This window comes from Phaenicophaeus curvirostris, chromosome 8, assembly GCF_032191515.1.
Source record: "Phaenicophaeus curvirostris isolate KB17595 chromosome 8, BPBGC_Pcur_1.0, whole genome shotgun sequence".
NCBI lineage: Eukaryota > Metazoa > Chordata > Aves > Cuculiformes > Cuculidae > Phaenicophaeus > Phaenicophaeus curvirostris.
The window spans coordinates 3,255,179-3,281,507 of NC_091399.1; the positions used below are offsets into that span (position 1 = coordinate 3,255,179).

A 26,329-nucleotide genomic window follows, 5' to 3' on the forward strand; every position below is an offset into this window, starting at 1 on the left:
CTCAGAGACTTGCAGAGTTATTCTGACTTCCCACTGCTTTGGTTACAAGACACAGAGCTTCAGGTTTGCCCCTTTTTGCACTGGGCTTATCAGACAACAAAGCACGCCTGGAGACTGCAGAAACGCAATGCTGACCTTGCTCTACATGACCCTGCACAGGGAGTGTAACTGCCCAAGCTTCTCCAAAGCCAGAGATGAGGTACAGTGCCACAAAGCAGGCAGAAGAGCACGTTTCAAATATCTTCTCTAACTCTCAGGCGGATAGTCACCACATATCCCAGTGTAGGAAGCACAGCAGGTTTTAAAGCCGAAGTTGGTTAGGCATACATCACTAAACATGGCTGTTGCTAGAAGGACTAGCAGCCTAGGTTAGGTCCCTCCTAGAAAAAGGTAGCAACATCTGGCCTCCATTTACAGAGATGAGGAGCCAAACATGATCTGTTTTTTTCACATGGCTCTCCTGGCTAGCATAGTTCCAAATGGTTCACCCTACACGCAAGCAAACTACATTAAGAAACCACCAAATACAAGACAACCAATCTGTGCTTCAAATGTGGACTTGAATAGATTAACTACAATATGATTTCACTTGGGAAAGAGTAAAAACTATCTATAGCAGAATTTAAATTCTCAAGTTTCCAACTGCTGTACGAAGAGAAAGCAGCAGTCCCTCATTCAGCAGGCCAGGATTTGAATTTTCCTTTTGAAAGCTATTCAGCTTTGTGGAATTTTTTTTAAGTTCAGTAATTACAAAGATTTACTGAACCAAACTTTGTGCAATGAAAAATTATTTCTTCATTCAAATGTCAATGCTATAATACAAATCACTGTTTCAGAGTGCTTCCTCACTGCCTTCTTAAAGATCTCTTCTGAATATAGCTGGTATTAAAGGGTGCTACCAGCCTAAACTTCTCCCCACCCAAAGAAAACATACTTGTTTTTTTCAATTAGAGAAGAATTCAGCAACTTCTCAAAAGCAAAATTTACTTATTAACTAAATGCCAGACTTCGTTCCTGGTTTCTATCAGAAAAACCTTATCAAAATACACACAGACCAGTACAGCAAACACAGCAGACAATAAAATTCTGTTTGCCCTTCATCTGAGGTGTTCAGGTCCACCAGCTCATAAAACAAATACATTTTAACATAGATGAGATTGGGAAAGCTAAAAACTTTGGTGGAGCGCTGTGTGATAGCAATGCAGGGGAGTGGAGTTACGCTGTTACACAGGTACTACGGCAAACCACAATGGTCCAGAGAGTGAGTGTACTATACACAATACCTAATGCTGGGACAAAATCTGACTTTTGGAGAATCTTTTTGCACAGTAATTTCTACAAAGTAAATATTTCTACAAAGCAGTTTTTTTCCAGAGCATTTCAGAGTCTGTAACATTACTCCCTGTCAATAGGTTCTGGCCACAAAGCTTAATGAAGTGAGCTCTGTTCATTGCTCATTCAGGACTCCTACTCAGCATGTAAGAACAGACACACCAGCTCACAATGAAGATCCACTGAACCCACTCCCTGAACCTAGCATAAGGCCATCGTGAATACAAAACCAAGGCAAACAATGTTATTTGTATAAAATTGCAATTACAGAGATTTGCAACCACACTTTTCTGAATCAAAGGTAGAGACTTTATATTTAATGGTTGTAGGTGAATTTCTTAGTCATTCATTTAATAAATCTCTATTTAACTTGCATATACTTTAATAATCTGCAATGCCCTACATCAGAGAGTACTACAGGTTAATGAAACACTGAAATACTACCTCATTTTGTCTGTTTTAAGCTTGGCACCAGTCAGCTCATACCTGCATGGCAGCATGGCATGCTACCAACAATTTTATAGGTTATTATATGCTTCTTCCCTTGTCTATCTTCAGTCAATCTTCCTAGTCTATTCAATTTTTTCTCATACATAAGCCATTCATATTTTTGGTCATGCTTATATTCCTTTTCTGCATCTTTTTCAGTTTTACTATCTCTCATTGGAAAACAAAGGGCCAGAAGAGCACAGGATATTTACCACAAATACTGGCTGCGCCTTATACAATCATATAATGACTTTTTCTATTTGATCCCACTCCATCCCTACAAATTTTTACTTAATGTCTACTTGCTTTTTGGGGCAAATGCTTTCACTGATCATCCATGAAGACTTCAAGTTCTCACTCACTAACGTTGGTTAGCTCAGTTCCACTGCTGGAGGATTCTGTTCTCCAAAGCTATTCCGTATTTTCCTTAACAACTTGAACAATGAAGTAGAATAAACACTTTGAAACTGTGTAGGTGACAAGTGTTTACATACCTCTGGAGACAGAGTCAAAGGGATTTTGATATACAATTTAGCAATTCAAAGTGATTTTCCTAAACTGATCAACAGTATAAAGACAAACTCCATTCACAAATCCATACACAATACTTGCTTTCAGCAACACTGTTGAGAAGAATCCTGAAGGATTAAGGCAGACTGCAAACAGAATATGAGTCACTAAAGTGATGTATTTGCAACAAAAAGCAAAACTCATTCAAGAAGCGTGAGCATGACTGTTAAAGTCACTGTTCCTTGCACTTGGGACATGCAAGACCTTAGCTGAATAACTATTTCTAGCACTAGAAATTCAGAAGACAGAGACAACTGGAGCGACTAAAAAGACTGATTAAAAAGAATACACCAAGAGGTTTACAAAAAGCAGTAAATGAAAGCAGGCTTCAATGACTGTGATTAAGGGGAGGAGCACAAAACAACAGTCTTCAAATACTGTGAAAAAACAACAGTGATCAGTTGTTCTCAGCTTCCTCTACCAGAGACAGAAGCTAACTTCACTTACAGCAAAGATGGTAGAGCTCAGACACTGGGAAACTTTTCAGAACACGTTTATACATTGGCACAGGTTTCCAAGCATTTCTGAATTTTCCTCACTCTAAGCTTTCTAAGAATGGATTAGACAAACACTCAATGGTAAGAGAGAGAATGTACCACATTTCAGCACAGAGACAGACAAACGGATCTCTTGAAGTCCATCTGTCTCCACATTTTTTTAACTGCCTGGTTACAGCCAGCTAAGACCTAGCATGATCCAAATGTATTTTAACGTGCTTGTTCGTTTTTATCTTCCTTGGTGTTACGCATTGTTTACTTTCCAGACAGAAAGGACTGATTTCTGATCTCCCTGGTATGGCAACAAGATAAATTTTCAAAAGCCCAACAGACTTCCAGCAGGGAAGTCACACACTTATATTTTGCTTATAGATGTCTCTCCAGTGACCCTGTGCTGAGAAAGTTTGTTGGCAGGGCAATCTCCTGAGCTTTCAGAATGTCTCCATTAAGCACAATTGTTTTATACTGTAATCAGTTAGGGAAGATGCAAGGTGCTTCCACAAGTGTTCTTCTTTCCATTAGAAGATCATTATTAACACTATCCAACATTGTAAATAGCTCAGATTTTGTTATTTATGTCATACTTGTCTGTTTCTGAAATGGAACAAAGAAAACATATGTCTAAAGATTCACATATTTATGAAGCATGTTAAAGTGCAGTAAGTGAACTCCACATACTGCTACAACGAAAACTAATAACCACTAATTAATAGGCAAAAATATCCCCACAACAGTCAAAGCACTCCAGAAAATGAGCTGTGAATCGGAGACTTTCATCTTCATCAGGCCAGCAGGGGGATGCTGTGAGGGAGCAACAGTTGCAAACAGCTGTAAAATAATTGCAGTACTGCAAACTTCCTCCAAGAACTGTTCCTCGCTGCCAGCAGTCAGTGTGCTCACCATGGCACAGCATAGAGCAACAGTGGTCAAACCGTCCTCCTCTGCCACTCAGCTCTTGATGTAAATCCATTACCAAATACGGTAGTTTACATAGGAAACGGTAACTATTCTGAGTTAAAAATTTACTAAAATTGAATTACAAAAGTAGTTGGGAGCATCACTGGAATATTCCTTACCAAAACATATGACACAGCAACTGTGATCATAGCATCATAAAACAACAGAAAAAAAAATGCTGTTTGAGTCATTCATATTTTTCTAAATTAGATAGCAAATTCCCTACTCAACTACCATCGTTCTTTATAAAATGAGAAGCTTCTTTGGGGGTGAGGTGGAAATTATTTATGTTATTTGTATTTATGTAGCTCCTGGTAAAAGCAAGCTACTTCCTTAGCTATAAAAGCCCTAACTTATTTAGAAAGCAAATCCCAAGCTTTAGGAGTCTAGAAGGCATAAGGAAACAAGCAGCAGTGTGGAATAATGACCACCATTTCTTTGCTAGTATTAAAAATTGAGACAATATTCACTCTTTGCAGATGAGGCAGATATAGCTAACCGGTTGCTTTATAATAGGAAACTTCAGTATGTTAAATTACAATATGATTACAATAAATATTTCACTAGCTATTTAATGTACCAATTCTGACTCCAAACAGCAGATGCACTTCAGTACTGTAACAATTAACAAAAAATCAACAATATATACATGAAGTTTGCCTTTGAACTGCAATTTAAGTAAGCTTACAAATGTCATGCTAGGAAAAAAAGCAGGATATTGCTAACAATTGAAAAAGTTACAAAAAAACATTTAGGGTTGGAGCCAAGTCCATTAAAGACAATTGAAATAACTCAGTTGAAATAAATGAAATTTAGATCAGGTACATACGAATTGACTTAAGAAAGCAGGCAATTACCGTGTTTTCCATAGTAGTTTTCTTCATCTCTATCCATGTTACTGTAACCGGATCACTCCAGCAAGCCGTGTGAGATATTAACTGTGGACTCCTGTGTTGCTAGCACATTTTCACCAGCAAGCACAGAGACACAAAACCACTATTTAAATAGATTTCAAAATAAAGCTGAGCATCCGCGACTTCTTCAGTTGGAATGGAAATTCACAAAGAAGGCAGGTCATTTTACGAAGAGAAAGATATCATTCTGTGCATTGCCCACCTACCCCAAGCCAGTCTGACAGCATGAAGGAAGAGGAATGACTCTTATCAGCTTGTACTAACCTACAGTGTGTAAGCAGAAAGGGAAACGTCGGCACCTGAATGTCACTGGTAAAACAATCCTATGGAAGTCAATACAACTGAAAAAATACTTGATGATTTGCAAACAGGTAATAAGGCATCACACTGTGCTCTTCTAGTCTGTGCTACAGCAAACAGCCTCTCCATGTCACAGCCAGCCAGGCATCCCTGACTCGTTCCCCATTGCACAAGCCATGCAAGCAGGAAAAACAGGATTTATGGTGACACTTTTAAGTCTAAAATGTAAACTGTCTGCCCTAAAGCAAATTTTCATTCTTGTCAAGTGGAATATTTATTTGTATAAGTAGTCATAATTTACTAAACTGTTCTCTTAACAAAATATATATTTCATATTTCTGCATAGCACAAAAGTGCAGAACTGAAGAGTTAGTGCTAGAAAGTCTTAGTGGTATTAGTTTAGAACCTGTAATGTCCATAGTGAAGGGCAGAGAAGGCACCGCAGTTAGTGTGTGAATCTCAAAGCATGAAGCCATTAAAAAAAAAAAATCTAACATAGCAACCTCTCCGTTTAGCCACCAAAAAATAGAATCCCCGTGTGGTGATCCTGACGTGTATGAAATTCCGATTCTCTGTGGAAGATGATCAAAACCCCAATTGTAGAATTCTGTAATGAGAAACATACACTTGCCTATGAATTCCTACTATAATTTTACATAGACAGCGGAATGAGATTCAGGAGCAACAAAAATAATGTTTGTGAGTCAACCCTGTCACTGTGTAGCTCACAATGACAAAGAAGAGTGATCTCATGTGCCTGTGAAGTCATAACCTATTTTGTTATTACAGAACTTAACAGCAATATTCTAATGTTTACTCAGTAGGATAGTTAGTGTACCCAGTATCGGTAAATGAAAGTAAAAATAATACGATGATGGAGACTGATTTTTTGTTAAATATGAGCCATTGACTGAACTCTCACATGTCACTGCCTTCCAAGTTCACATGCCATCCCTAAGCAAAGTCCCTGTGATCCTACTGTGCTTCTGCTCCAGCCTGCACCTCTGCGACAGTGACAGAAGGCTCCGAACAGGCACACGGCACACGGCCAACAAAGTATTACCCAACTCCAAAAAACCACTATTTCTACTTCAATAACTTGAAGTATTCTTCAAGTTCCTTCAGGTTCTTCCTTGGTTTTTGGCCAACGCTTACAGGTGCCTGTGGCTAGCACAGGCACGGCTTTTTACGAGAACAGTATTTTTGGAGCAGTATGTTCATGTGCTGCTTCCCTCTACTGGAGCAAACAGCAATTTTCAGCATTCAGCCATTCGATTTCGCTAACAGCGATTCGAAGCATTCCTGTAACACCTCAGCTAGAGCAACACCGGCTCCAGGGCAAACGTGCACAACCTGCTAATTCAGTGCTCAAACCAACTAAGCTCACAAACCAACTAATTAGGCTGCTAATAAATCCTCGGGATGTATTAGGAGTGAATGAGATTCATCCCAGCTGGTCTTTCCCTTGCAAATCATATGACAGTTGCAATGCTTCTGCCCTTCTATTCTGGGTAGTAGGAGGAGGAAAAAACACAAAAAAATAACACAATTCTTGTCCAATTTGTCTACCCTTTCAGAAGAAGAAACCTCTTGCATGTATATGAAAGCCAAATCTTTGCAAGGTTTAGAGTCCAGTTTTCCAAATATGTGTTTATGATGTGTTTATGTGTTTATATGTGTTTATGCTACTGTTTAGTAGCACTCAATTTAATTTTACCTAAAGGGTTTTTTTTAGGCAATCTTACAGTACATTGTAAGTCACATGTAATGTTCCTTATTCATAAACAGCCTAATGATCCTAGTAATATAAAACAATACATTATTACTGCAGGACAGAAGTGTGCAGAAGCAGTCTATTCAGTCAAAAGGTTGATATTGGTATAAAACCAGCTCTTCCAATAAGTCTTGTACCTGGTTTACAGGTATACAGGGTTTTTTTCCCCCATTTGAAAGATTCAGGTGTAGCTTGTTTGTTATGAAATCATACAGTAGTACACACAAATATTATAATAAAAGCACGCTTATGATTCCTCTCCTGTGCAACAACTCAGAGAATCCTTTAAGTTAGAAAAGACCTTTAAGATAATCAAGCCCAACCGTAAACTTCACACTGCCACCTCCACCATTAAACCGTGTCCCTAAGTGCCACAGCCACGTGCCTTTTAAATGGAGGGATGGAGGGATGGAGACTCCACGGCTTCCCTGGGATTCCTCTGCCAGTGCTTGACAACTCTTTCAGAGAAGAAATTTTTCATAATACCTAGTCTAAACCTCCCCAGGCACAACTTGAGGCCATTTCTTCTTGTCCTACTGCTTGTCACTTGGGAGAAGAGCCTGACACCTGCCTTGTCACAAGCTCCTTTCAGGGAGCTGTAGAGAGCAATGAGGTCTCCCGTCAGCCTCCTCTTCTCCAGATTGAGCAGCCTTAGCTCCCTCAGCTGCTCCCCATAATCCCTGTACTCCAGACCCTTCTCCAGCTCCAGACCCTTATGTGCATGCGCTCCAGCCCCTCAGTGTCTTTCTTGTAGTGAGGGGCCCAAAACTGAACACAGCATTCAAGGTGCAGCCTCACCAGCACCACATACAGGGGCACAATTACCTCCCAAGTCCTGTCGGCCACGCCATTTCTGATACAAGCAAGGATGCCACCTGGGCACACTGCTGGCTCATGTTCAGCCACCGGTGACCAACACCCTCAAGTTCTTTCACACCAAGCAGCTTTCCAGCCACTCTTACTCATTCCCGTAGCATTAATTGGGGTTGTCGTGGCCCAAGTGCAGGATCTGACACTCAGCCAGTGACCAGCCACCACTGGGATCTAGCTCTGTTCACCACAACTCTCTGCATCAGGCCAGCCAGCCAGCTTTTTACCCAGTGGAGAGTACACCTGTCTAAGTCACAAGCCACCAGCTTCTCTAGGATAATACTGTACAAAACAGCATCAAAGTTTTCACTAAATTCTAGTAAATCATACTAAACGGTAGCCTTCTTTGAAATACCTTCTATGGTGACAGTATGAGTCTTTCTGTTTGTTGTTCCCTCACACAGAAAAGCTGATGAAGGGATGAATACTGCTCACCCTGAACTCCATTTTTAAATCCCAGAGAAGACAAACTTTTCTGACTTTGGGTTGTGAGGAGGTTTCTTTATTTCCTATTAGCCATTCACGCAGACAGATTTTTTTTTCCAGAAGAACGTTAAACGTGCTCATCTTTTTAAAGCTGAGAATTCAGCATAAAAATCTCAGTGAACAGATGCCACTCGTCAAAATGTGAGTTAGCAATATCATTGCATTAAATCACTGTACAAGAGTTTTAATGTCTTGATCATATATTAAATCACAGGCTAGATTACGTATGTCACATCTGCTGGAAACCTTCATAAGAGACTAATTCTTTTTGGCTGCCTTAATGCACTTGTTTTGCTGCCTGAAACCACTGTTGAGACTGCAGCAGAGGCAGCGTCCTTCAACAACTTATCTCACTGCCGCAAGCAGCCCAGCTGCACTTGCTGCCCCAAGAGCCCCCTGGAAGGTGCAGCCACCCCAGACTCAGTTCCAGAACTTTCCTAGAAGAAGCACTGTGCAGGCCCACCAAGAACTATAAATAATATTCTGCAAGGTGGGCCATTGGTGCACCCACCATCATACAAGGATTCTTTCAGCACTTAAGTCTTCGGGTGGTGAATTTTTCCTATTTTTCTTTTATTTCCTCTTTATTTTCCTCCTTTCCTTCTATCTTTTACCTCCTCCTTGTTGTCCCTACTGATGGCTTGATAAGCCAACACTTGTCCTATTCCCAAGATTTTTTGCCTGTGAGAATAAGTATCTTTTAGATCAATTATTAGTGTTACCTTTTCATCTTAATCAGTTGGGGGAAGTCCTAAATTTACAGGGGGACCCAGGGTAACAACCTTGTGTATGTGTACATACACATACCACCCAGCGGGTCAGTCAAAAACCCTGTCCCTTTTGTAATATTTCATATGTAACTTACAGCAAGACTAGTAAATTCTTTCTTTCCAATAAGAAAAAATGATTTTTTCCTCCCTTTAAATGTTTCAATTAAAAACTTATGCTATTACGGAGGAGTTATATTTTTCTGCCAGATGCTAAAAGTACTCTTATCATTCATCTTATTTTATAAATTCCCAGAATGCAAAGCTTCAAAAAGATCTAACTGGTGACTTGGACTGCATTGGTAATAGTAATGCAAGAGGAAAGTCATTAACAGTAATGAAAACCATTTGCTCTATCATATGACAGTCATCCAGATTTCAAAGCAACACATTATGCAACAGGTTTTTAATCAACTCACAAAAAGAAACTGCAGTAACACATAGCAACCAGAACAAGCAAATTTTTATTAATGTGCAGTGCAATAAATTCTCCAATAAGCTACACACCCAAGGGAACAACTCTTCATGGTGCTATATACTTGCTACTCCACTGGACTACTGTGAATTCATTCCCTCTCTGAAATTTTCAGAACATGGGGAAAAAAGTTGTGGTTCAACAGCAGAACAAATGCCACTGGTTGAAATGCTCTGTCTTTTACATTCTGTAACCACTCCCACACAATTCTTCCAATTCATTTCCACATCCACACATTCCTTTCCTCCTGTAGTTCTGCATCAGCCCCATCCCTGGAAACATTCAAGGTCTGGTTGGATGGGGCTCTAAGCAACCTGATCTGGTTCAAGATGTCCCTGCTCACTGAGGGGGGCTTGTTCTAGATGACCTTTAAGGGTCCTTTCCAACCCAAACCATTCTATTATTCTGTTCTGGTTCAGAGTAAAGTAGAACATATTCCCTGACTTTTCAGCTAAGCTTCTTACAAAACTTCAGCTGCTGAAACTTATCAACAGTTTTCAGACAGTGGTTGTCCCTAGAAGTGATAAGCCTGGTAGTTCTCAACAAGGTAATGGGCTATTGAGGTGCAGAGAGGCCAGTGCCCACACCTACTCCCATGTAAAGAGAGGACATCCCAGAGCTGCTGTTAAGTTTGCTGAGAGCCAGATAGGACATATCTGGCCAATGAAGTATTCCATACCATGCTCAGGATAAAAGCTTAGAGATCAGGAAGGCCACGGCTCCTCTTCAACAACTGATATTCAGGGAGGACTTCACCTGTCTTTCTGCCCCTGAACTCATCCACATTTTCTCAAGTCCAGCTCCTACCTGTTGTCAAGCCCAGTCTGAGACATTCCCCCTGTGGAATCAGTGGTAACGTGTGGTCATCAGGGAGTTGCAATTGGGTTTGTACGTTTGTGTATATTTTACTGCTCTCTTATTAATATTGTTATCTTTCTTTTACTATTGTTGTTGCATTAAAGCTGTTTTAGTATTCGCTTCCAACCCACTAGTCTCTCTGTCTCTCATTACCCTTTTCTCTTTCCTGTGGGAGGTGACTGGGACTTAAAGCTGCTCAGTTTAGCCTCTGACCTGGACAGACGATACTAAACCAGGACAGAGTCTATGGTATCTGAATCCAGTTCTGCCTTTATGTTACTGATACTGGCTTATGACTTGCAAAAACCTGAAGGGTGAAGAGGGAAGAGGAGGTTGTAGATGAGACTAACAGGTAACCTCATCACATAACTACTTTTCTTTATGCAGTTACAGGACAAATCTTCATATGCAAGCCACAGTTCTCCATCCACATTCACTCTGAGTTTCAAAAATGACTGCTGCTGACTACAGTGGAGCTGAGGGCATTTGGCACAGCTCACAAACTAATTATCACCTCCACAACTCTTACTGAATTACATGACAAAAGAAGAGGGGGAAAAACCACAACACACTGAAAGACAAGAGTATAAGAAGGTTTCGAGAAGACCAAAGTACCATGTGCTTCTGCACCAGTCTTGCCCACCATACTAACTCCTTTTCTTACCAGCCAGTACAGGCCATAAGCACTGTGTATGCTTGTACCATCAAGAGAACTGCCTGGGAATCCTGAGGTCAGTGACAATGTAATGGAGAAGGCTGACCTTTTTTTCCACCACAGTAAGAAAACCAAGCACTACGTTAGGCTCTAAGAATACAAAACTTTAAAATAGATACTACTGCATTGTCTCAATTAGTCATGTTTCTGAAGAAGCATGAAGTTCTCCATGTCATAGCCACAAGACAAAGTGAATGACAACACATCATACACACAGCTGACTGTCCGTTTGTCCAAGAATTGTGCAATGGTTTTTCGTGTGGTCATCCCTGTACAATTAACACGCTGTCCATGGTCACTTAAGCTTAGACAAAACATCAGAATCTGTCTGAACAGCATAATATGACAAAATTTCAAAGGTTTGCACATGACATTCTTCTGGTACTAGTGATAACACAGGCTATTAGGCAGATTTTAAAATATACTAGTTGTTAAACAACTACCCTCAGAAAGGTGACTGGAAATACATATAGTCAGTACACTAAAACTTAAGCGATCACTAAGCTGCAATTCTGCCATGCAATCAAAAATATTGATAGCCAGTGGAGGTTTTACATTTCTCTAAACAACGAACAGAAAATTCGTCAGCAGTATGGTTCACTGACACAGCATCATTAAGGCTCCTACTTCAATATGTTTATTAGCTGTTCCCCCCAATTCTATAGGGATGAAATCATGTCTGTTCTTTCATCTCCCAGCTTCCATTTCTTATTCTTGTTCTGAGACTACTGCAGTAACAATTTCTGTGGAATTTCCAAGCAAAGACACAGTTACCAAGATGCCTCTGAAATGGAGCAAAGTGTGTGGGAAGAGTTCTTCTCAGCAACACCAACTATTCTGAGATTCTATGAGACATTTTGTCAAAGTGAGATTGGGCCCAGAAGAGCGGGTGAACTCTAGAGAAAAGCAAGGTGTTGTCTCTTTGCTAAATATCTCCTTTTCCCAACACTTTTCCTTATTAATCCAGCTAGGTAGGGTGCTTGGTCTTGAAATGTAATCTCATGCTTTAGAAATAAACAGCATCTAAAATATAGTCTTCGATGATGCTTTAACTGGAAAAAGTGATGTTTTGAAATAAGAATCAGCTGCTTACTACCCAGGATCAGAGAATGCCAGAGGTTTCCATTTCTAGACTGCTTTGCTCCAGCTGATCTAGGACAATAGCTAGCCAATAACTTTTTTTTTTCTCCTAGCTGAGTCTCTAGCCCCAAATGCTTTTTACCATTACATATCTCTGTGACCTTTCCTAGCTTATCTTAAGCTGCAAAATGCTGTGTGCAGACACTACACCATCCGAGACCTTTTCTATGAATCATTAAAATGACACTTTCATAACCTCAGAAGGAGGGTATTATCTGTCAGCATTTACCATCAATAAATAGACCACTTCACTATTTCTACTGGAAAGGAAGTACAATTATACACATTTTCACATGCAAAAATGTCAGGTGGAAGAAACAAAAGCTGGATTATCCTGGACTTTGTATACATCATCTATCTGCTACTATGTTATTTGCACAAATGTATTCAATAGCTTTGTAAGCAAGGGGGCAGTCAGACCCACAACCTTCTGAATAAACCAGTGTCTAACCCACAAAAGCCATCTTGAAACTGAAATAATCAGAGTCTTGACAGCAGTGCATAGTTTTGAAGATTTGTCCTCCTCTGCACACCAGGCCTTTTCTAATGGATACTTATTTAAACCAAGAATGGCCAGTGGCTGCCTGGGTTCAGTTAGCTGAATTTGTCTGGTGAGCTAACGTTCTCCGTGAAAATTAGACATAAAAAACCCCAGTGGAACATGTTGCTAAAATACCCAACATAAAGTGTACACAGCTATGGCATCTCATGTTTTTCCATGATTCGAGATGTAACAAAATTCTCAGTCACAATGGCTTATCCAGCACTAAAATAGTAAACCAGTAAGACAAGGTTCTATCCTTCCTCCTTTTTCCCTCCCTCTTCTTTTCTTTTAACTTTTTAAAACACAGCTTGTGTCTTGAAAACAACATTTCAGACATCCACATCTCATAGACAGTTACTTCAGTTTTGTTGCCCCTTTTTTGGCTCTTCATGTCTTGGGGATTCTGTTCCTGGTGTGGAACACATGCACTACTCTTCCATTTCAGCAGCTTCAAGGCAATGATCCTGCTGAGCATGTGCAGCAACTGCTGAGTTCACTTTTACAACTAGGACCCCAGTTTTAGGAGGAACCCTATTCCTGCAGGTGAACAAAGGAATTTGAAAACAGTCTTCTGTGTGTTCGGACAATATCAATAAAAATCCCATCACTATTACTACAAATTAAATGAGCCTGATACTGAAATCAAAAGGAAGTAATAAAATAACCAAGGTAACCTTCAGATCTAGAGCAAGTTGTGATTCATTGTTAAGGAGAACTTAGACTACTAATACTCCTCTACAATACATTTTCAGGACTAACAAAATTTATTCCATACAGTATTTAGCACTTTAGTGGACTCGGACCTTTAATGATGACTATAATTTTCTATGAGATATAAGCTTGGTTCTACACGATTAATTACTTTCAAACATTTTCATACACGTCATACATTTTCACAGAGGTTCCCTTAAAAACTAAGATCAAATAGTGCTTTAAAATTGACTCTTATTGTCTATTATTTTTTAATACTAAGTATTCACGAGAAAACAACTACTATAGTCTCTGTAGTACCTACAAGTTACAACATATTCAGCAAAGTCAAAATTTCTTTTGGAAGTAAATAGAGTACTGGAAGTAGCATTACAAAATATGTTTTTCTTCTACTTGAGTAGAAGTATTTAAATAAGAACTTTGTAGTGTAGGTCAATACAAAACCAGAGAAATGACACTAGGTCATCCTTGGTGTAGCCTACTGACAGAAGCATGCACATGAAGTAGCACTTCTTTGAATAACACCAAGAAATAATAATTTCTAAAAACTGCAAGCTACTCATACCGATTCGCTCCACAAACTACTGTCTCTCAGCCTTTGTTTTTCATTAGAATACACAAATATTCACCACCCCAGTCCATTACTCTGGAGGAAAAGAGGCCACAAATCTATAAAGTAAATTCTTACAAAGTAGCACAAAGTCTCTGGAAAAATGTTCTAATAATTTAATGCATGGCTTTTGGAAATTCCAGCCTCAGCCCTCTAGCCCATGAGAAAATGCACCCAGCTACAATTAGTTGCTTACAAGAGCAAATGGAAACACACCCAGGAAAGCTCCCTGCATAGCTTGGGGAATTAGTAAAATTTTACTCAGCCTCCTTAATGACTCTTTGGACATTACTATTGCATTAATTATCTTTCTCAGCAAGCTGTTGCCAAACGTTTTCTGTAGTCCTCCCCACATATCTGTTAAGTTCATATCTGAAATAAAACCATGAATTTTCTTAGAACAGAGACCAACAAACTGGAAAGAGCACAAGACGTTTTCTGCCCCAGTTCAGGTCTTGGGCACAGCGGTTTGGGCCACAGATGACTGAGAGCAGGGCAGGTCACGGCGGTGCAAGCACCATGGCCTCAGCCACCAACCAGGCGGCCTGGGCTCAGCACGGCACAGCTGCAGGATGGCTGCCCTGCCCTGGCTGCAGGGAGGCTCCAGGCAGCACTGCTGAGGCCTTGGTCACGACTCCTGCCACATGACAGCCACGCCTGCACAGGGTACCCAGTCCAGGAGCTGCCCAGGGAGTGAGCCATGCAGCCAAGGAGCCATTGGACTCTGTCGCTCCACCTGGCCCTCATCCTGACCTATGCCTGACACCAACCCATCCCCTTCGCGGCAGCCTGGCCGTTGTCCTGGGCTGGCTCCTGGTCCCCAACACCCCTGCCCTGACACAAGTCACAGAGCTCACTGTCAGCTGCCCGAGACAAACCCTGCTCGGACAGCACATTGATTACATACAGGGACTAAGCCATTCTTTGGTGAAGCTGGTGAGGGGGCTGGAGAACAAGTCTTAAGAGGAGCGGCTGAGAGAGCTGGGGTTGTTTAGCCTGGAGAAGAGGAGGCTGAGGGGAGACCTCATTGCTCTCTACAACTACCTGAAAGGAGGTTGTAGAGAGGAGGGTGCTGGCCTCTTCTCCCAAGTGACGGGGGACAGGACAAGAGGGAATGGCCTCAAGCTCCGCCAGGGGAGGTTCAGGCTAGACATCAGGAAAAAATATTTCACAGAAAGAGTCACTGGGCACTGGTAAAGGCTGCCCAGGGAGCTGGTTGAGACACCATCCCTGGAGGTGTTTAAGGGACAGGTGGACGAGGTGCTGAGGGACATGGTTTAGTGATTGATGGGAATGGTTGGACTCGATGATCCAGTGAGTCCTTTCCAACCTAGTGATTCTATGATTCTCTAAGAACAACATAGCAGAAGTTCAAGCATACTTAACGTAACTAAAACATTTTCTCTTAAAAGAACTCCCTCCATAATGACTGGAAGGTAGAGGCTGCCCAGGGAGCTGGTTGAGACACCATCCCTGGAGGTGTTTAAGGGACAGGTGGACGAGGTGCTGAGGGACATGGTTTAGTGATTGATGGGAATGGTTGGACTCGATGATCCAGTGAGTCCTTTCCAACCTAGTGATTCTATGATTCTCTAAGAACAACATAGCAGAAATTCAAGCATACTTAACGTAACTAAAACATTTTCTCTTAAAAGAACTCCCTCCATAATGACTGGAAGGGTTGTTTTACCCAAAGCATGCAAAAACACCAATGGATCATGTATGCAGAGCAACGTCTGGCAGATTACGCTATGTTAGTCTGGACAATTTCACATATAACAACTATGCTGGCAGTTTAAAGCATTTCCAAAAGCCAGAAAGTTTTATCTTCTCTTTACAAAGTGCGTTCTATGTACCATGCACACACAGTTCCATGTGAAAGTCCAACTCCCCATTTGCATGACCAAATCTGCCCTTAATTACTAGTGTCTTGTATGACATTTGAATACAAAATTAACTGGTTAGGCTTTAGACCGATTAGAAGGTTAGGCAAACAACAGATTTTTCCAGAAAATTAGTGACTCATGCATATGATTAAAAAGTCTTATTATTAGACACTTGCTAATTCCCTAGCTATTCTCTGTATAGATACACGCATCCTGTAGAGATCATATTTTTAAAAAGAAATTATAAAAAGAAAACTATTCAGATGGAGATTTGGTGACTTATGATCACTGCTGCTTTAACAGAGGTTAAAATTTATGTCTATATAACACTCTACATAAGATGCAGAATGACGAATGCCTGCCTTTCTAAAAGCAGTCTCTGTACAGCACGCTGTCTGGTATAATGAACAAAGCATCAGCTCTCCATGGTTGTTTTTGAACCATTTGATAGGCAGCTACAAGTGGAGTTTGTGAGATTATGTTAATTATATCCAGTATTTAATAGGCAGCCACATTTTCATTTATTTTGTCTTCATTTCTGTCAGTACGGCCATTTACTATAGGATGTGGTCTGCAGTCTTACCGGTGTTAACAAGGGCTCTGTGTATCTGGAACAGTGAATATATTCACAAAATGATAACATAGGCAGACATAATTTAAGAGTTTATTTGAGCAAATACATCCCTTAGAGTTGCTTAGAAATGGTCAGAAGTGACCCTTTGTTCCAATTTTTTTTCCGCTTATTAATAAAAAACAGACTTCCACTATATTCTCTACTTTGTCTTTATAAAAAATCCTCTGGAATCAAAACCTTGAGTTGAAACAAAGCCAAATGTGTTCTTGAACAAAAGAAGGGGATTGTGACTACTCATGTATTGTCTCTACAGACCCCTAAAGGCAAATGTTATGCCAAGTTGGTCTGCATCCATTGATCGAGGTTCTATTCCTAGAAAATAAGACCGTTAATAATAAAGTAAACAACATTAGTTAAAGGGCTTTGTTCCTAAAAGGAATTTGCCAGCATTTCCCTACATCACAATTAATGAGATATTGTTACACTGATGCAGAAAATGTCTCCATACATTTAATTATCATGTATCACAAAAGAATACTATTTGAACAGTGATCTGAAAATGGTTTGAATGATTTTGAATGCAAGAAGATTAAGTTTGAAAACCTTCACATTAGATAGATATCTGAAAAAAAAATGATATATGGTGACTCTAATTTAACCTGTACACAGGCTTACTTGCCATGATATTCTGCAGACATGCATCCATCCCCAGGCCTCTGTATAGAGCACTGTGCATTATGACAAATGTATTTGGATTAAACAATCTGTTGCTGCAAGAAGTAGGTGTCAAAGTTACTTTCTAAAGCACACAGAGCTGGCTCTGATTCCTCCTCTGTGTCAACAGCAAAATATATGACGTGCTCAATGTATAAGACTCAGTTTATTATAACTGGTTTGCAGATATCCAAGTTCATGATGCAACTGGGAACATGTTTTCTATTGCTACTGGTATATCAATTTAGAACTCAAACAGCTGAAGAATATAATCACAGACACAACAGCATAAATAACAATCCTGAAATCTCAAGTCTAGACTGAAATAATTATAGCAGTAAAACTCATATATAAGAATTTCATTAGATGTGGATCAACAGTAAGGTATGTGGAATTAGAAGAGGTGATTACAAAAGATAAAATCTATAGGAATACTTCTATCATGCTTTCTACAGTCTAAACAACATGCTGTTCAAAAGAAAGGCTCCTCAATGCTAACCAGCCCAACGTCTGCTTCCATTATAGGAATGCCAGCATGGGCCTTAGTAGCATCTCCAGAAAAGGATGTTCAGGATCCAGCAGATGGGCAGTTTGGCAAATGTAAGTGGTTTATCTGAGGGGCAAGAGGCACCTTTACAGGCTTTGTAGCAGCTCCAGACCACTATTCACACTTCATACACAAATGATACCAAAAGTCTATTTCAGCACCTGGGGAGGAAATCACAACCCACTGCGCACATGACTATTTAACGCATGAATATTTAACAGACTAAAAAGTAACTTGTGTAGAAGAAACATCTCAAAGATAAATCAAAACCAGACCAAAGTAGGAGGCAAAATATGATTTGGGGAGCCTCTCAGAATATATATTTATCTTAACAACACTGAGAAAGTGTTTTAGAAGAGTTGCAAAAGCATAAAAGATGGGAAGCATAAAAAATAAGAACTTGTTTTTTTTTCAAATACCAGAAAATTCCTTCTCAGCCTCAGAAGTGAAACATGCCTCAACTCCTTACAAAAATGGTCACTGAGAAAAGAGTTTTACAGTCCCAGGACCAGCTTTATGCACCACAGATGTCCCTCAACATTTTAAGAACAGTAAGCAACAAAATCGTAATGGATGTAAGAACTTGCTGACTGGAACTTCTGGCACTCTTTTCTCAGCTTAAAATGCTAATATTAGGCCTAAAAGCTAGTCTCTAGTTTAATCATATTCCTATAAATTGATAACTTATATTGGTAAATACTAATAATTGTGTAGATTATAACAGGAAAGAAGAGTACCTGCTCTTGTAGAAGACCATCAGGACAAAGCTGCAACATCCTGCACAAACTATAAAATCTTATGAATTAGAAGCAAAGCAAATCCTGAAAATTAAGCTTTTAGCATTACATTTTTGTTGCTGAATCCACTGCAATGCTTTTTTCATTAGGGGTATCCAGCACTGAAATGTATCATCAAGAAATATTATTATAATAATAAGTAATAACTAATAAGTTTGTGTTATTGCTGTTGTTATACACATCAATAAAAACTCTATTTAAAATGGCATACATTAATACCCAGGTTACTTAAACGTTTCTCTGTCAGGTATGAAGTCAGTCGCTAGAACACAGATACCAGAAAGATGGATAGTCTGCCTGTGATTCCTGCCAAATTCTGCAGAGCACAGAAGCCCAACATTCAGCCATGAAGGTGCTGCTAACATGCTTTACTACACTGCAGTTTATAGCAGTAAGACAGGTTTCCATGGCTAGTAACTCTGTTATGGATGCCATGAAGAATTCTACTCTATTTCCCAGTGGAAAACTGACAGAATGCACTCAGGACACATTTACCTGCAGATAGGGGAGGTCCCAGCATTCTCTTCATGGCCTTTAGGTACCACGCTTATGTTAGAATTGAGCTTACAGAATGCATTACCTAGCACACTCATCTAACCTCTTAAGACCTTGACGGACCTGCACACCAACACAAGGTTCATGGTCTGCAGTCTGAATTTGCCTTCTACAGTGAACCACCACATTGTTGTATTCATTCCGATGAGCCTCTGGTTGACAGGTTGCAAAACTAAACTGTCATTGTGTGAAGGGAAGATTTCACAGTGCGTACTTATACCCTGCTTTCTTAGCACTCTGTTAATCCACTAATCTCTTTAAAAAAGGAAAGTGAGAAGACACTGAATCTGTACTATAATATGCATAAAAGTGAAATACATTAATTATCAGAACTCACTGAAGAAGCTAAGAAATACTATTAACTAGCTATTCCGCAATGATTGTATTTTACCTACAATTTGTTTCCATGTGTGTGACTTAAAATTGTAATTGGAAGGATCTTCTTTACTGCTACTCTGAAATGCAAGATTTCAACACTCCAGGGTGACATGTGTCCATCTGTTATTGCATGATAACACTTGCATCACCTATACTTAGCTGGCAAACTGCATGCTTCCTTCCTAGTTCAGCAGAAATGACTGTTCTGTTAAGACAGCAATCCCTTAGTAATAAGCAGATCTCCACGGAATTTCTCTGGCTGAAATATAAGCAGAACATGTGCAAGGATTCATAATTATTTTCCAGTAATCTGTGACTCCTAATGTTTCAAGCTCTGTAATCCTTTTCCTTCTGTACCATATGTCCTTCAGTCCCCATTTTCTGAGTTCATATGCCCTTCAATAATCCTCCATCCTGAATCCCAAATTCTTCTCCTTTCTCTTCCTAACCACATTCTTATTGTCATTCTGCCGTGCCATTCGCACAACAGGGCTGCTCCTGGTTGACTGGCTTTCATTCTGCTCAATCTTAGACATAAAAATGTTTTATACATCTGGTATTCACAGACCTCATATTGAGCAGGCTGTAATTTAGCTTCAGTTTTGGTGGTGTTCCCAAACCATTCAAATCATACTCTTTTGTTTTAGGATGCCACTTGATTGAATTACTGTTTGGATTTCTTTTGTTGTCATTTTACTAACAATTAATATCACTTGGTTTTCCTCACATTCAAGGTGATGTGGATCAAGCTAGCAAAAAAAAATGCCGTCTTAAAGAAAACATTTAGAATCAAAGCATGAGAAAAATTCAACTTAAAATCTTAAAAAAACAACATATCAATGTACAACGGATGATGCTGCTCCATCATCCCAACTCTAACTAATCAGCTGTTCTGATTTGGCTAATTACCTGAAATCTGTAAAGTAAGTATAGCCTATTCAAGCTGTTCGGCTAGTCTACTTCCGAACTATATTCCCCAACCATATTCTAGTCTTTAGGTGTCTGATCCATGTCTGCTTTTAAAGCCCCTGAGTTTCATTTTCATTCGATTTTTTCTCTCCTGAAAATCCATAGTAGTTGTGGCATTCCAGCCCAGAGATCTAAAGATTTAAAAGACAGAACTTTTGAGGGAAAGAGGTGAAAAACCAGAAAAATTACTCAGGCCAACAGTGAAAGTAAAGACAAGTCAATAACATTAACTGGTTTAATTTCATCAAAAACATCATTTGGAGATCTTGTTCTTGCAACAGTTAACACAGCTTCCACTCACAGACTTTTTCTAACATTAGATTTTACTCCTGAAAATCTCTCTAAAGTTAAAAATGTAATTGCTAGTTGTGGTGATCTTTACAAACTACCTGTATGTTATAAATGAAAGAACTATTGTATCAGTTGAATCAGGAGTATGAATTTTAAAGATGGCCATGATATAGAAGGATATGGGAGCAAGAACAAGAGATTTATATAGAGTGTTAAAGAATACATTTCCTTCAGGGTATTCTGTTTCAATATACATCAAATCTGCCATGGGATAATGTCATATAAAAATACTTTCAAAAATTATCCTGTTGCAGTCCATTGCACGTAATTAAAAGAAGAAAAACACTGTAGCATAACAAATAATATAAGGATAACATTTTATAAGGCCCAATTTGTTAAGTAAAAAAACCAACTCATACCAGGTTTCATATAGCTTAAACAAAAAATGTAAACTAGAAAATCTGGACATGCTCCTCTTCCCAACAACAATAAAAGGAGTTTGTAGCTGCTTTCAGCCAGATTAGGACATTTTGTAATTAAGCATGTACACAGAACTTGGACAAATCCTAACAGAACTGCTGTAAATTCTATTCCTACTTTAAAATACGTATGAACTTTAAATACTTTAAAAAGCATCTGAAAGAACTGAAAATCACAGTGCGTTTGCACATTTTAATACCAGCTTGTTTAATGAAGAGAGCTGGTCTGAAATCAAAAGGCTACCTAAGAAAGTACATGTAAAACAATCGAATAAAGGGGCCATTGAATACAAAATTTGCTTGCTGTACCTTAGAGTGCATAGCACTAATTAACTATCCCAGTGAGCAGCAGCATTAATCTCCTCTGACTAGCACCCCTTACACTGTACCATCTTCCATTAAAACAAAAGCAGCTCTTCATGTCCCCTAAGATATTTTGCCAGTCAAGAGACATTCTGTTTGGCAGCCTATGCAAGAAAATACAGTAACTGGAAAGAGTGAAATCAGCATTCAAACAATGTTGTAAATTAGGGAAGGTTACCAGAAACTAATTTGAAAACAGAGAGCTATTCTGTAGAAATAACACTATGTTGGCAGAGAGATTAATAAAAGGACAAATCAGAAAAGGACTTGTTTATGTTATAAGTAGAAAAAAATTACTCATTTTGATATACATTCCTTTCCTGTGTATAATTCAACATTGTGAACATGAAAGTTGCTATTCTAAAGCCAATTGTTTACTCTCTAGATTCATTGCCAGAAAGTGTTCGGATCACTCTAATTCCAGCAGGGAAATTCTTGTGGAGTTCCATGGATCACAGACCAAGGACAAGGTCCTTAAGGAAGTGCAAAGACTGATAAATATTCAACAGCATACCTAACTGAAATAAAGATGAAAATTATTAAGAAACTACATCAGTTTTGTTTACATTTCTGTTTAAAGGCTGAGGAGAACTTTTCCAATCATCTCCTGAACCTCTACTTTTTCTTCTCCCTCCACTGCAATAAACGTGTAGGACATTTTTAAAATCTTGAAGTTCAGCAATATCTATTGCAATAAGAGGGAATTCTGAAAGTAGTCAAACCAGTACAGGGATGTAATTCAGTTCTACAAACAAAACTTCTAAAGATACAATGCAAACCCTATACTACAGCTGAGTAGCACCCAAAAGAACAGCACCCGAGTCTCAGGTGCACACCTCATGGAGGAAAGGGAAAGTACATTCTCATTTGGAAAAGGAAGGGGATGACAATGACTAAAACAGTCAAAGACTGGTCTAAGCCTTTAAAGAGTTTTTAAGATTTAATTAACTTTGAATTAGCTTAAACTCTGTTGTTTTTGCAGTAAACCATTTTCATGGGTAGAATTCTAAGAACCTCTAGTATTTAATTTTGACAGAAACTTCCAATCAGATGTGAAGGTGACAGAAATGAAACACCTATTGCTAAAAAAGGTAAATTCCACACTGCTGGCACTATAACAAATGTCCAAACCTGAAAACATGATCTTGTGGTGTCTACTACAGCCTGAGGCTACTGGAGAAAAAAAATGCCTCAGAGCAGCTCCAGAATCAGTATCCCCATAAAGATGCAGTTATGTAAGCTTCTCTGTTCCTCCTGCTGTTCCAACCTTTTGCCACTCTTTTTATACTGTTGGGCACATTAACGTTTCTGTTTCAACTAGCATATGACCAAGTTTCAAGATCCACATCAGAAGGATGGGATGTCATCCACAGGGACCTGGACAGGCTGGAGAAGTGGGCCTATGAGAACCTCATAAGGTTCAACAAGGCCAAGGGCAAGGTCCTACATCTGGGTCGGGGCAATCCCCGATTTCAACACAGCATGGGGGATGACATGATTGAGAGCTGCCCTGCGGAGAAGGACTTGGGGGTGCTGGTTGATGAGAAGCTCAACATGAGCCGGCAATGTGCGCTCGCAGCCCAGAAGGCCAACCGTGTCCTGGGCTGCATCAAAAAGTGTGGCCAGCAGGTCAAGGGAGGGAATTCTGCCCCTCTGTTCCTCTCTTGTGAGACCCCACCTGGAGTACTGTGTCCAGTTCTGGAATCCTCAGCATAAGAAGGATATGGAGCTGTTGGAACAGGTCCGCAGGAGGGTTACAAAGATGATCACAGGACTGGAGCACCTCCCATATGAGGAGAGGCTGAGAGAGTTGGGGTTGTTCAGCCTGCAAAAGAGAAGGCTCCGAGGAGACCTTATAGTGACTTTACAGTACCTGAAGCAGCCACAAGAAAGCTGGGGAAGGACTGTTTACAAAGGCTTGTAGTGACAGGACTAGGGGCAATGGGTATAAAACTGAGAGGGGCAGATTTAGACTAGACATAAGGAAGAATTTCTTCATGATGAGAGTGGTGAGGTGCTGGCACAGGTTGCCCAGGGAAGCTGTGGCTGCCCCATCCCTGGAGGCAGGTTGGACGGGGCCTTGGGCAGCCTGGTCTGTGGGAGGTGTCCCTGCAAGGCGGGGTTGGAACTAGATGATCTTTGAGGTCCCTTCAAACCCAAACTGTTCTATGATTATATGAGTATATGATTGTATCAAAAGTATGAGAGGACTTTCATACTCAGGGTCTTGATTCTACCACTAATATTACAGTAGTATCAGCCATACTTCTAGTCAAAATAAAAGGGTCAAAATGCAGAACAGTTCCAGAACTGCTTGACTTACAGTGGGGTTTAATCTATTTAGCTGAGATCAGATTTGCGTCCCGACTTGCTTAATTTGTTCCATGGAGCTCCCACAGGCTTCATTAGGCTTGCGTGATATCACACCACAGAGAGTAAATGCTGTTCTCAAGAGAAATACTAATCACAGACTTGCACAGTCTTCATGTATAAAAACTGTATTGTTTATAATGGAGGCGGCATCACTGCCACTTCATGTCATGAACACCAAACTCTATTTTTATGGGTATTACACCCACTGTTTACCAGCTCAAGAAGGGTACAAAGCAAAAAAAGAAATGTTACAAAGACTCAGTAACACATTTTAAAAACTAATGTAAAATCACTGACAGTTATAACTAGCGCTTCAGGGAAATGAGGATGTTAAAACTGGTACCACCCTCTTTGGACAATATTTCTGATGTCTACTAAGCTACTACACATTAATACAGAAAAGCCTCAAACTGAAATTAATTTGGAGTTCCTAATGCATGAGGCATTGTGCAAGGCTGGAATTAAAACTGTTCTTATCTCTAAGAACAAGGTACAACATCTTGAAACACTGTGTTTCATTTCCACTATGGCCTGTTTTTTTAACATACACTATTGCAGAACTGGTTCCGGCTAAGCCCTTTAGTCTCTAAGTAAGATTTAATACTCAATTTATCTTGTTTTATTAGCAAGTGAGATGCAGGTAAATAGTTTTGACCATCATAAAACAGTCATTAATTGGGCAAGTAAATGCTTCTAGTTCAGAACAGTTAAAAGTTATGCTAACACCAGTCTTCCATCACTAGAAGTGTTCACAGAAAGTAGTTCCCATGAACCATCAGACACTACACAGACAGAAGAAATACAAGAGGATTCTGAGGCTCAGACTTATCCTATCTTCTCTAGGGTATCAACTTAACAACTTCAATTGTAATAAAAATTTGCAGCTTGTCTCTCTGGGTTTAGATTACTTGTTTGATGCCTCACTGAACTCCCAAGACAACGCACGCTTATTAGTCTGACCTCATAGCAGAGAAATTGCCTCACTTCAAATGTGTGAGAAGTAACATTAACATCCAGTTTCCAGATGAATTACTGCCCCAAAAAATATTTTTGGGATTTGTTTGGTTTGTTTCAAAGAAAATCAATATATGTTCCCCTAAAACATCTTCTTTTTTAATGAGACTCCAATATGCCAACATTTGATTTCTATTTCCAAAATGCATGTGTTCAAACTCTATTCAATGGCTACTTCAGTTAGAACTACAACATACAAACACAGAGAAACAAAGAGAAAACATCTGCTGTATCTATTTCTCTTACTGTGGAGTAGCTAAAAAAGAGCATTTTTCCTATGGTAAGCATAACTCATTGCTTTTATTTGTACTACTTTCTTGTATGTTAACTCATTTTTTACTTTAGACATTTTTACATTCACCCACATTCAACAAATTATCACACATAACACTGAGATTATAGTCAATATGGAGATTATACATTTATTTGAATATATATTACTTCTTTTTTACAAGTATTAAACCTATACTTTAGCAAAATCCCCTGTACGTGAGTTTATAGTGCCAGTGATCTCTGCATGTCATGAAGCCGCTGAACACATTTCTAGCAGTAACTTCACTGTAAAACACAGCTCTTCTAGAGACCAGTTGCTGGAGAATTCATCAAGTTAAAAGTCCTGCTAAATAGCAGTCACTTCCTAGTCACCTGTTGCTTCAGTTCGATGCCTCAGGTTATAAAAAATACAGATTCCAATAAATCCATCTGGCTGTAACTGGAGTTAACTAATCAAAACTCCCGATTTTTCTGTTAATATTTATATATTACATGCATCTAGGGCACAAACAAAGCGAGCCAAAGCCATAACAGCTCCTGCAAGTACACACAATACTAAAACGTCAAGATTGCAAAAGTTAATAAATGCTAGCATTAAAGTAATACATTCAAAGCTGATCCAACCCCTTCTTTGTGTAAAGGGAAGTAGGCCTCTTAGTGTGACACAATGATATTCATATTCAATCCATTGCAATATTTCTTCTATCCTCTTATGTCTGGCCCAATGCAGGAAAGCATTTAAGAGTGGCCTTAATTTTAAGTATATGCTTTCCCTTTAGCATACAACTAATTGCGATTTCAAATTCAGGGCTTTGTACGCAGACCTTATTTGCCACATGGTGTCTTAAATCCACACTGACTTTCTAATTTCCGAATTTCTATACTGAGGAGAGTCCAGCAAGGGGCCACCAAGATGCTGAAGGGACTGGAGCATTTCTCCCATAAGGAGAGGCTGGGAGAGCTGGGGCTGCTCAGCCTGAAGCAGAGCAGGCTCCAGGAGAGCTCACCCATGTTATAAACACCCGCCAGGAGGCTGCAGAGAGGATGGAGCCACGCTCTCCCAGCGGTGCCTAGTGCTAGGACTTAGAGGCCATGGGAACAGAGACA

The 26,329-nt window shown here is 39.6% G+C and overlaps 1 protein-coding gene across 2 annotated transcripts in view; it reads right to left on the bottom strand.

Moving 5' to 3' along the window:
• SLC44A5 (solute carrier family 44 member 5) overlaps positions 1–26,329 on the bottom strand; it is a 95,837-nt gene that overhangs the window by 46,230 nt on the left and 23,278 nt on the right. Inside the window, exon 1 of one of the 2 annotated variants that reach the window (XM_069862113.1) lies at positions 4,703–5,142. The exons of the other annotated variant lie outside the window; for it this stretch is intronic. Within the exon in view, the coding sequence (XP_069718214.1) occupies positions 4,703–4,739 (37 nt within the window). The 5' untranslated portion in view covers positions 4,740–5,142. Of the gene's footprint in view, positions 1–4,702; positions 5,143–26,329 lie in introns of those variants that run through there. 2 annotated transcript variants of the gene reach the window in all.